Source organism: Bufo gargarizans, chromosome 7, assembly GCF_014858855.1.
Source record: "Bufo gargarizans isolate SCDJY-AF-19 chromosome 7, ASM1485885v1, whole genome shotgun sequence".
In the NCBI taxonomy this organism is placed as follows: domain Eukaryota; kingdom Metazoa; phylum Chordata; class Amphibia; order Anura; family Bufonidae; genus Bufo; species Bufo gargarizans.
Window position 1 is genome coordinate 202,514,493 of NC_058086.1, and position 12,396 is coordinate 202,526,888.

At 47.3% G+C, this 12,396-nt stretch overlaps 1 protein-coding gene across 2 annotated transcripts in view; it reads right to left on the reverse strand.

Moving 5' to 3' along the window:
• SHQ1 (SHQ1, H/ACA ribonucleoprotein assembly factor) overlaps positions 1 to 12,396 on the reverse strand; it is a 62,092-nt gene that overhangs the window by 18,817 nt on the left and 30,879 nt on the right. For both annotated transcript variants that reach the window (XM_044301469.1, XM_044301470.1), the window contains exons 10-11: positions 6,398 to 6,521; positions 4,090 to 4,210 (exon numbers count right to left, since the gene is read on the reverse strand). In XM_044301469.1, coding sequence (XP_044157404.1) covers positions 4,090 to 4,210; positions 6,398 to 6,521 — 245 coding nt within the window. The remainder of the gene's footprint in view (positions 1 to 4,089; positions 4,211 to 6,397; positions 6,522 to 12,396) is intronic.

Genomic DNA, 12,396 nt, shown 5'->3' on the forward strand with positions numbered 1-12,396 from the left:
CAGACACCGCTACATGTAATACCGCAACTCCGTGGTGCTCCCCTTCGACGAGCCTTTCTTCCCCGGCCTAAACCAGCTGATAACAGAGAGCACCAGCCTACGCTCAGAGCAAATAAACACCGCTTTTTATTTTTTAGGGCCACTTTAGAAGAAAACCCTATGAACAAATGTCACGAACTCGGCTCAGAAGGAATAAAATGGGGATTTCCAGAAGAATTTGCAGAGACTGAGGTTCCGTTTCAGTGTATTATGTAAATGTAGGTGGTGGAGGCGGCGGGGGGGGGTTTGATAAGCTCACTTAGCGGGAAGATGGAACGAAGCAATGACATTCCACCGTGACCTCGGGGGTTAAGGATGCAATTTTCCATCTGGTGAAACCTGGCTGCGGCGCACAGGCTGCCACCACCTGCTGTTCAGCGCTGGAGGATCTGAGGAATCAATCCGCTGACAATGAAATCGCTGCCGAAGCCGCCGTTCCACTTCAGTCATTTCCTTGAACAAATCAGCTTATCTGTATGCGCGCAGGCGATGCCGGATAGATTTCCATACCGTATCATCAACGTCCTGGGATTTTTACAAGAAAAGGGGAACAGCTAATCGCATTCTTGTACTCGGCGCCTTCTCAAAACTGTGCTTTTTTTGTTTTAGTTCATCACTGTTTTCAAAATGTCTGCTTCCTGTCAGTGAATGAAAAAAAAATGTTTACATCCAGAGACCGAAAACCTGCTCTGATCGCGTCCAAATGCTCGGCGATTTATTTCGATAACCAAATGCAGGGGGAAGGGGGGGGGGGGGGGGATTGGAGAACTTTCCAGCTGCAGACCCTTCACAATCAACAAACAGTTGGAGGGCCCTGGTTGTGGGGGGGTCCAATCCGGCACTTAGCACCTAGCCTCATAATTGTAGACGAGTGGAAATGATCATTTATGGCCATCAGTGGCACCATTGCTCGGAGGGGATCTACAATGTTACCAAATAGACCACTAAGCCCAACACACGGAGGTCCCAGCAGTCCCATTCTCAGGATCGGTGGTGGTCCCTGCAATCGGACCACATCTAGTGATCAGTGGTGATCCCAGCAGTGAGAATTAATCTCAAGGTCAGTGTGGGTCCCAGAAGTCAGACCTCATCTCATGATTGGTGGGGGAGCCTGCAGTCGAGCCCCATCTCATGCTTGGTGGGTGGGGGTTCCTAGGGTTTTCCTGTGAGGGTCCCTGCAATCACATATAGTGATCAGTGGCGATTCCAGCTGTCAGACCCCATCTCATGGTCAGTGCAGGTCCCAGAAATCAGACCCTCTTCTCATGATCAGCAGGCAGGGATTCCAGCAGTCAGCCCTATTTCCTGATGGGTGAGAGTCTGTACAGTCCGACCCAATCTAGTGATCAGTGGTGATCCCAGCAGTCACATCCCATCTCATGATTGTGGGAGCCGCAGCAGTTGTACCCCGTCTTATGCTCAGTGGGGGCCCCAGCAATCACACCCATTCTCCTGATGAGCGAGGGTCCCTGCAATCAGACCACATTTAGTGACCGGTGGCGTTCCCAGCAGTCAGACCCCATCTCACCATCAGTAGAGATGCCAGAAGCCAGACAGACATTCTCATGATCAGCAGGGGCCCTAGCAGTCAGACCTGTTCTCCGATCACTGGGGGGTCCCAGCAGTGTAATGCATCATCAATTACTATTAGTACAGAATCCATTCAGCCGCCTCTTGTGACTTTCATTTGGGGCTTGCAGATGACAAACACATTTGCTGCTATTCCGATAATCTGAAGGAAGAACATCCTGGACAGAAGTCCTGTTAGAAGAGCCGGGGCATTTACACTTCACATTATGCAGTGAGGTTTCTGCTATAGTATTTAAAAAGGCAAAAAAAAAAAAAAAAAGGGGTCTCATTTTGGAAACAGCTGCTCCTCCCGTGCTGCACGGAATATACGGAGTGCGTCTGTCTGTGTAAAATTGGCTTCCACAAAGCTTTTCCCCCTGGAGAGAACGCAAGTGAAAAGCTGTAGTTTTGCACAACGTCTGCCAAGCAATGGTCCTAATCGACACTGAAAACATTAGCTGACAATACGGAGGCGCGTCGAGATCACTCAGGAGCGGCAAAGAATCCCTTTACCGATAAAGACGTTTCCGCTGAGCGCTGCAGACTTAACCCGTGAGATGCTCACAGACGTATCCAAGGGTCTTCTTCTCCCCCCTAATCCTCCCATTCAAGATGTTCCTCATTAACAGAGAGTTAACCTTCGGATGAGGCCACCCAGCTCGTCATTAAAAAGATACTGGAGACGTCTCCGTAACCATTACCCCTCTAACCGCCGTGGATCCTGCACGGTAGAATGGAAGAAGAACTGCGCCACCTAGTGGCCAAACTATGGTGAAAACTGGAAGAAAGTCTGATACTCCAGAAACGAGGCTGGACTTCAATGGAATGAGAAGGATGCAATTAAAGGGACGGGACTTCTCACCACAGATGCAAACAAAAAAAGCCACTTTTATAAGGGAACGGAGACAGCATTCAGCTAATTTTTGCCAGGGACGCCATATGATATCAGTGGTGGGAGCTGGGAACTTTTTTAGACAGGTTTAATTAATATCATTTTAAAAAGATACAAAAAGAAAGGGATGCTTTCCAATGCAAGAACAGCGCCACCCTTATCCATAGGCTGTGTCTGGTATTGCAGCCTGTGTACAGCTAGGCTAAGTATGCATGTCAATCCATTAGGGCAGAGGATAAGCGCCAGCTGCCGCTTAGCCCTGGGGAAAACCACAGGATTGGAAACGTATAAAAATTCATCCCGCCTGACCCTTTTTCCCCATATAATAGGCAGCAGACCCCACACACCATCACTAATGGGGTCCGCTAATCTAATGTCTATGGCCACCATTCGTTCCAGCCTGCCTGGCGTATCGTTTGCAAGCCCTAAATAATTCTTCATCTACAGATACGCTCACCTCCCTCCCCCACAGCTTCCCTGCATATAGCAGAGTCTCATGTCCTCGGAGATGCCGAGGTTCCATCCCGGCTCCCGGCAGCTCCTTGCGCTGGAAACGTTTCATATTTCATCTCTCTCCGGCGTCTCCGCACAAAACAACCCAACTTGCTCTTGTCACTGTGACAGCCAGAGTTAGAGCAATCTGCCATGTGTCTCTCTGGGGGAAGCGAGCTCTGCGCGAGAACCTGCTCTGCGAACCCCCTGAGCTGGCGCTCTGCGCAGATGGCTGGTGCTGATACTCGCTGTCAGTGTATTATCGCACACTCCCGCTCTGCGTGAAGACGGGACAGAGGCCGGATCCCAAGCTGACCTCGCACTAAATAGCTGCGCTTGCAGATAAAGGTGAATGCAAAAAAGTAATTCTGTACTGCAGTGGTCTGCAAACCTATGGTCTTTTACATTTGTTGCCAAAGTACAACTCCCAGCATGCTCAATACTAGGTGATGTAGTTTCGCAACAGCTGTGTAGCCATCAGTTGAAGACCATCGCTACTTTGTAATGGTTTATTGCAACGTAGTGGCAGCTATTAGGGAGGGGGAAGATAATCGGCTTAAATACTGATGACCTATTATTAGGATGGGTTATCAATATCAGATTAAAGAGGGTCTGACTCCCGGCAACTGCAAAGAGGCACAGCACCGTGCACCGTATAGTGCCCGTGCCTGGATCTGCATGTCTGTCCCATACAGGTAAATGGGGGAGAGCTGCAGTAACCAGGCACGGCCACTACACAGTGTATGGCGCTGTGCCAGGTTCCGATGTCCTGCATGCTCTGCAATCAGCTGATCGGCAGGATTGCCGGGAGATCTGAAACTGATGACGTATCCCAAGGATAGATAAATAAAAAGTCCTGCAAACCCATTTAAAGTAAATGCCCACCCTTGAATAATATACATTTTTGCGGATTCATTTTGTAATATAGCTTTATGACAACTCCATTTTTTTCTGACACAGAGCTCCAAATCCCAGGCATAGACTAACTAAAAATTTACTCTTGCTGCCAGCGGCCACCACTAGGGGGAGCCGACTGCATACTGACTGTATAATGAATTCAATATCACACTATGCAGTCAGATCCTATTAGGACTTACTTGACTTTCTGAATCCAGATACAGTAGTCTGTAATATACAGGTCATTAAGAATGTAGGCGGGGTCGTTCTCTTGAAATACGGCATGGATGTCCAGCAGACACTTCAGGATAGCTGCTTTACCTTAAGAAAAAGAAAATAATTAAACTTTGCACGTCACAATACTGAAACCTTATCAGCTGGAAAACAATAATATCAAGGTAAATTAAAGGGGTCCTCCCAAGATTTAAATGTATCCCCTATCTACAAATTAGCCGGGGCTGCAGGCAATACAACAGCGACCCCTGCTGGCCACATTGTCATGTAAAATAGTGCTTTGCTTAGCTGACTCTGGATGCAGCAATCCCTCAGGGAGAAATTACTACCTAATGGAATACCCTAATCAATGTCCTGCTGGCTCCTTCATCAGGACTCAAGCTATGGCTACAGCATCATGTATCCTGTCATGGGGGAGTCCTGATTGATAATGTTCTGGGAGTTAAAAATTGGTGACCTTCCCCCCCCCCACAATAGGTCATCAATATCCGATCTGTAAAGGCTCTTTACAGGAGCGGATGCCGTGCGTGCAATCCGCTGCGTGAAAAAGACAGCCAAGCCCCGCTCCGGACAGCAGAGACACGGAGCATTAACGTGATATTTTTACTACGAAACCACAGTGAGATAAAGTTGTCACTGTGATTTTGTAGTAAAAAGATCACAGAGAGGCAAAGAGCATTATCAGTCATGTTACTGCTCCGTGTCTCTGCTGTCCGGAGCGGGGCTTGGTTCTCTTTCACACGAGCGGATGCAGTGCGTGGAATCCGCTGCGTGAAAGACTCCTAAGAGTCCAACTCCCAGCATCCTGCTGATCAGCTGACTGAGGCTCTGCTGCCGCCTCCTCGACCTGTGAAGTCATGTCCATTGGTCACATTGAAATTAATAGGACTGAGTTGCAATACCAAGCACAGCCACTACACAATGTACGGCGCTTTGCTGGGTATACTACGAAAAGTCTCTTTTTTTTCTTTTTTTTTTAATCTAGATCTTTGATGACCCCTTTAATTGCCCTTGCACCAGGTTTATAGGCAGACACTGCCTGCGTCCATGTGTAAACATATAGCGGCAGTCGCTGCCCTTTGGATGTCTACGGAGCTCGCCGCTGCGTATTCCTGGCTCCGTTACCCGCAGGAGATAAAAATAACAGAGATTGTCGTCTAAACTGAAACGTCTTTTTGGCATTCCTCGGTGCGCTCACATTTTTTGCAATCCCCACTCTTGGCAGGCGACGCGCTGGGAGAAAACGATATCCAGATTGTGTTAAATAAAACACACATTTTTCTCTCTAGCGCAAAACCCACAACCTCCCCACAAAAGGCACAAGCAGAAACCCCCCGAACTGTACGTGGTTCCCTGCGTCCCGCCGACCTCCCCGCTGTGGTGCTGCCGCCTGGTGAGCAGACCCTGGGATGGTGCTGGTACTGACACTGCAGATAAACGCATCGGCATCTGCCAAAGTCAACTGAATTTAAAGGGGTTTTCTGGGCCAACGGTGTTGACGACCTTGTCCTCGGGATCAGTGTGGGTCCGATATCCAGCAGCCTCACTGATCAGCTTTTACCTGCAGCCGGCAATGGAACTACAAAGCACAGCTCTGTTCAAAAGTTAATGGCTGTGACGGGTTTCACGTGACTGCCTTAGTGATGCTGAAGGGCTCTGGACAGAATCCATCTCCTTCCCCCTCTGGCAGCTGACAGTATAGTCCCTTCTTACTTCCAATGCGGAAGGAGTTTCCTTAGCTATACGGACACTTTACTGCAAAGATTATGCTACTCTCCTGACAAGCAGGCAGAAAGCCATTTCTGTTGGCTGCCCTGCAGTTAAAGGAGGATGACTGTGCAAGTGGAGAGAATGACTGAGCATGTGTGTCCACTAGTACTCCGCTCAAAGGACGTGCACATTGCGATACACTTTTGAACACCAGGTGGTGCCATATGTATGAACTGTGCAATTAATGGGATATTTAAAGGGGTATTCCCATGGCAGCCATTCATTCCTAAGATCGGAATACTAATTGTATATGGCGGCCAGTGGTAGGTGGGGTTACAAAAACACCCACCCTAGCGGGCTGCGCTACAGCAGTCAATAGGAGCTACAGAAACAGCATAGTGAGTAGTTTTCTGAAGTTTGGGAGGCACGACATAATTTCCATGGCTTCCATCCACCTTCGGGGCTATGGAAACGGTGCGGCACAAACCGTTCGTCTGTTTCTGCAACTCCACATGGGGAGGACACATTTGTTGCCTACGGCTACGAAGGGATCTAATATCTTACCGAGTCGGAGCAGAGCGCAGGTGTCCTCTATCGCCTTGGTCACCAGGCAGAAGTTTCTATACAGTGGATAGCACAACGAGCGTCTCCCAAATGACACCAGGACGTCCGTGACTGACCTGTAATTCTAAGCAAGGGAAAGCAAAGGGTTAAAAAGGAGTACAGATCAAAGCCTCATGCACACATACGTATCCGTTTTGCACTCCACAAAATGGCAGATCCGGAAAAAAATACGGATGCAGTTCATGTGCTTTCTGCATTTTTTTTTTGCGGACCCTTTGGCTTCAATAGGTCCGTGGCCTGCATTTCGTGGTCATATTCTATCTTGAGGAGCGGACATACGGATGTCCTTAACGAATCCGCAAAAAGATAGAACATGTCCTTTAATTGGCCGCAAAAAAAACGCGGACCCGCTGAAGTCAATGGGTCTGCAAAAAAGATCACTGATGGTATTGCGGACCGCAAAATACATACGGTCGTGTGCATGAGGCCTTAGTCTAACACTGTGCAATCAATAGTGAGACATCAAAAATTCTGAAAAAAAAAAAAAGACAAAAAAGAACAAATCTACCATCAGCATGGGACGACCTACAGCGCAGCAAAAACATAAAGGAGGAAGATGTAGAGAAACGAAAGACCTTTCAACACACACACACCAGTGCGGGCAGCACGAAAAACGATGGCGACTGGCGGGGTAAAAAAAAAAAAAAAAAAAAAAAAAAAAAAAAAAATTGGAACCAATTTTTCTGATCCTTTTTTTCCCACCATCAGGAGGAGAAGTCGGAATACCGCCATACGCCTCAGATGGTTGACGGGTTCAGCCAACATTCAACTACTGTGTATGGCCGTTCTAATTCAGAGTCAATAAAGGGGGTCTTCCCTTCAGGACCCTCCTCTATTAGCCAACGTGAGGACAGTGACAAAGGACGCTGTAGCGCAGTAAACAAACTGCAGTGTAATGCTTCCTTTCTCCTGCGATGGCGCTGCAGGACACCCTGCCGATCCGGTGAATGTCAGCAGCACTGCAGGGTGTCCGACCCCCCGGATCAGATGGTGAGGAGTTGAAAAAAAACTCGTAAGAGGACCAGTCTGCTCTTTTGATACGTCTCTCTTAATATTCCCCGATCCTCTGTTATTCCTCCTAGAAAGGTATGAATAAACTGACAACTGGGTGTCGCCATTCCCCTTGCGTGCCCTGCAAAGCCCGACATCCAGTGACAACCTCTAGTGGCAATCTGGAAAGGAAGGCGATACAAAGATCGATGCAGCAAACGTCCCCCTCAAGCCGCTGTAATAACCCCGTAAGATTCATGACTGGAGACGGAGCTCGCAATCTGATTCCGTCTTCAAAATGCGACGCAACGCGTGGTGCTTACAGAAGACGTGTGTACATCGCTGATCTTTAAAGATGACTTATGAGAACGTTTTCCAGAAAGTCTTGGTTGACGAGAGGGTGGGGGGGGGGGGGGGGATGGGCGCAGCATAATACGGCGGCTGAGCATTGTACGCCGCAGAGCGAGAAGAGCCAGAGGTGATTGTGCCGTAGCAGAGTCTTCGAGGAGGCAATTAGTCAATGGCGGGGACGGATCCTGCGCATAAAACGAGTGTTTATTAGACATCGACATTTACCGCAGATTAAAAATTAAACCGTTGCGGGCCCAGCGGAGGCTCTCAGCGCCCGCCATGAATATTTCACTTGTGTGGAAGCGGCACCCTTTCATTGCCATACGATGACTGTTTGTAAAACCAGCCCATGGGTTAAAAAATATTATTATATATATATATATATATATATATATATATATATATATATATATATATATATATATATATATATATATATATATATGTATAGAGTGCCACCCCTGTCCACAGGTTGTCTCTGGAACTGCATGGGAGTGAATTGGACTGGGCTGCAATACTGCACACAACCTGTGGACTGGGGAGGCGCTGTCTACAAAAGAAATCGGCCACGTTTACGTAATTCCATGGAGTCACTTTTTACATAAACCTGATGTTGGGAAAGCCGGAGGACAACAAATATGGCTGCCAATAAACCCCCAACAAGGGGGGGGGGGGGGGGTTGGGGTCATCCAGCTCTCCTATAGTAATGAACAGCACAGGCAGCAACATGGGAGCAGGGATCGCCCCACAGCTAATCCCAATCGCAATTCAGGGTTTTAGGAAAGCAGAGTGTAAAGCAGCCCCTATGGACGGTCACTCAGCTTTCCCAGGCATAGATTTAACTGCGAGACCGCAGAATAGAATTATACCCCCCCCCCCCCCCATATTATATATATATTCATTAGGGAACGCAATGCTCTTTATTAGCCAGTACTACCAGCGCATTAACCCCCGAGAGACTGAAGCCGACTACTGAACATGTGTATAATCCACTGATATCCACTGCAACTGGAGAAGCAGCATCCCGCCATATACCTCATAAGTGCTGCAACCCATCTGCGTCTCCTGAAGGCCTCTTAAATAAATGATCACAGCCGCTCTTCCGTGCCAAGACACAGCTCCCGGTGAAGGCTGCGAGCAATTCAAACCTTTCTGAGCTTTTTTTTTTTTTTTTCCCTCCAGCAACAAAACGATAAAACTGAATTAGAGACTTAATACAACTGACAAGGAGGAAACCATCGGAGATTCGGGCGACCAGTGCCAAAACAGCAAAGGAACCTCGTGGGCCGGATAGTCATAGTCCAAATTAGAAGCATTAACACCATTATTACCAGTACTAGTTAACGAGTCGTTTACTGAAGCCATATTTATACAGCATCAGTTGAGCTCAACATTAAGTCTGTATGCAGCCAGCTCCCCCTAGTGGTGGCTGAACAAAGCCAGAATGTTATGAACAGAGGCATGTGCGAAGTGAAGAATGATGGAGCCCACGTTTACGTTTTTTCCTGCACAGCAATGCTCCTGCGTGGTTGGCGTTACAGTCCCGTGCAAAGCAGGTGGCCGAGTCAGGACAGTGCAGGGACAAAAACATTGATGGGACACCACCACTGCGGCCCTTTTTTAGTGGGGGTCCTAGTGATATGCCATCACTCCCTTTAACGACCTGGTCCTCTAGGCTTAATGGCCACAACTCCTATCTAAGGACCTTGTTGCCACCTTCATCCAATGAGCCAAGATGGACACATATGGTCCCCCCCAAGTCTGCAATGGTGTCCCATGGGTGCAGTAGCCACGAAAGTCCAATGAACTCCATATTAAATCCGTATGCAGCAAGCTCCCCCTAGTGGTCGCATCTGGCAGCCAGGATGTTGTGAAAGGAGACATGTGCGATTTCCACCGAAGCATGATGGCGCTGCAACACCAGCCTCCTTCCATTCAGTAACTCCCTTTAATGACCAGGTCATTAAACAGGGTAACGGCATATCACTAAGGTCTGACTTCTAGGACCACCACTCCTATCTAAGGACCCTGTTGCCACCTGGATGCAATGAGACAAGATGGACGCCTATGGGCATGAGTCTGCAATGGTGCCCTATGGGTGCAGTAACCTTGAATGTCCAATGAACTCAATACTGCATCTGTATGCAGCAAGCTCCCCCTAGTGGTGGCATCTGGCAGCCAGAATGTAATGAAAGGAGGCATCTACCGAAGCATGATGACGCTGCAGCAGTAGCCTCCTTCCATTCATTAAAGGGAGTGATGGCATATCGCTAAGGTCTGACTTCTAGGACCACCACTCCTATCTAAAGACCTTGTTGCCACCTTCATGAGATAAGATTGGCGCATATGGGCCTAATTCAGCCATGGTGCACCAGGGGTGCAGTGGCCGACCAGCTTAACTGTAATATCTAACAAATGCATTTTGGGCTATTTTGATACAGGCAAGACCTATGGGATTTCTGGAGCACAGAATTCCAGACTGAAGGAATCGTATTTCTTCTCTTGGGCAAGGCTCGAATTTCATATATTTTTTTTGCTTTCTTCTCTAGAAGAAAACGTGATTTTTTTAAAAATGTAATCCATCACAATCGACTCTGTTCCCTTTTATTGTCAGGCTCCGAGCATCAAAAGGAGACATGGCCGAGTCACATGCGTTCTGCGCACCGCTGCACATTGGGGATTCCTCTGGCAAGATTTCAAAGCACAACAAGGTCTATCACATAGTGTGCGAGTGTCGCTCCGGGCACAGATAAGATCGCACTTTGATAATCCCACAAAAGAGATGGCACGGTGCCAGCAGCAGCGGGGAAAAAAAGTGCTACAAGACTGGCATCGGCACCGGAAAGGATGGAGGAAAGTGAGAGTGATGGAAAATACGCTGCAGATGTTATACAAGGAGATCACATGTCAACCAGAGGGTGAACCCTCGGCTATCACGCACCAGCATTTATTATACCGCTACCCAGAGCCAATCTGCTAAAGAGATGGGATCTACCAGATTATCTAATAACCCGGGGCAGGGGGGCACAAGCCCCAGTGTATATGTATAGCTGCTCATCCTTCTGAATGGTTTAACTGACCGGTGGAGGAGAGAGCATAAAGTGGACGCCATTGCACCCATACCCACAGCCCCTACAGGGATGTTAAAGAGGTATTCCCATTTTATAAAGTGATCGTATATCACTAGGCTATGCCATCACTTTATGGGTGGGTGTCTGACCCCTGGGACCCCTAGCAATCCTTAGAATGATGCGCTGGGCCCCCATTGTTATTCCCTGCACAGAAGCGCTCCTGGCCACCCAGCTTTGCAAGGAATCGCAACCATCTCAAGTCACTTGAATGGAGCCATGCTGTAGTTCCACTGCACGGCGGGTGGTTGGGATGGCGCTGTTAAAGAATCAGCTCTGCCACCCCTTCATTCTCAGGATGAGTGGGGGTCCCCAGAGGGCAGACCCCCAGGAAACAAATTGATGGCATATCCTGGCAACATGGGAATTCCCCAATAAACCATTAGAGTCCGCCAATACACCTTTTTCAGGTGGCCACTAACGGGTCTTAGGCTCAGCCTAGTCGAAGCACGCCACAGGATCTTGGCTCTCACAAGAGGGCCAGAGTCCTGCTCTAACAGCAGAAGCGCTGATCAGGGATGTTTAACCCCTTTTATGCTGCAGTCAATAGCAACCGCAGCATCTAAGTGGTGTAGAGGGAGGAGGCTCCCTCTCTAAAGGCATCGGCAACCCACAAATGAGATACTGGGGTGCCCATGTCTTCACATGGCAGCCGGGGACCTAATGAAGGCCCCGGGCCGGCCTGCAAAGAATACCTACCAGGCTGCGCCTCTCTGGAGCATGCTAATGGTACCCGTCAGTATAATACACTGTACTACATAAGCAGTACAGTGTATTATTGAAGCAATCAGAAGATCAACTGTCAAAGTCATTGTAAGAGTAGTACATGGTTAAAATAAAGTTTAAATAAAATTTTTATGAAATAAAAAAAATAAAAAATAATCTCGAAGTTAAAAAATAAATAAATACACCTTTTCCCATAGAAAAATGCTTATCAATGGAAAAAAAAAACTGCAAAATAAAACCCCCTCCACATATTTTCTATTGTTGCACCCATAAAGACTTGCACCATACAATTATCACGTAATTTATCCTGTACGGTGAACGCATAAAAAATTAATTAAAAAAAAGCCCAGAATTGCTGTTTTTTGCTTATCCGCCCCAAAAATATAAATAAATAAAAACTTATGAAAAGCTTTATGTATCCCAAAATGATACCAATAAAAACTACAAGTCGTCCTATAAATATCACTCACTCAGCTCTGTATAAAAGTAGTAAAATGTAAGAAAAACAAAAAAACAACAATATGCATTTGGAATCGCGGTGATCGCACTGACCCAGAAAATACATTCATCGTGCTATTCATGACAAAAAAATAAAAATTAACGTCACAAAATTTATAAAAGTAAAAAAACTCATTGCCATTTTTTTTTCTTCCCCCTTCAGAGCCAATAAAAGTTAATCAGTAAGTTATGTGTACCCCAAAGTGGTGCCATTAAAAACTACAACTTGTTCCACAAAAAAAAACA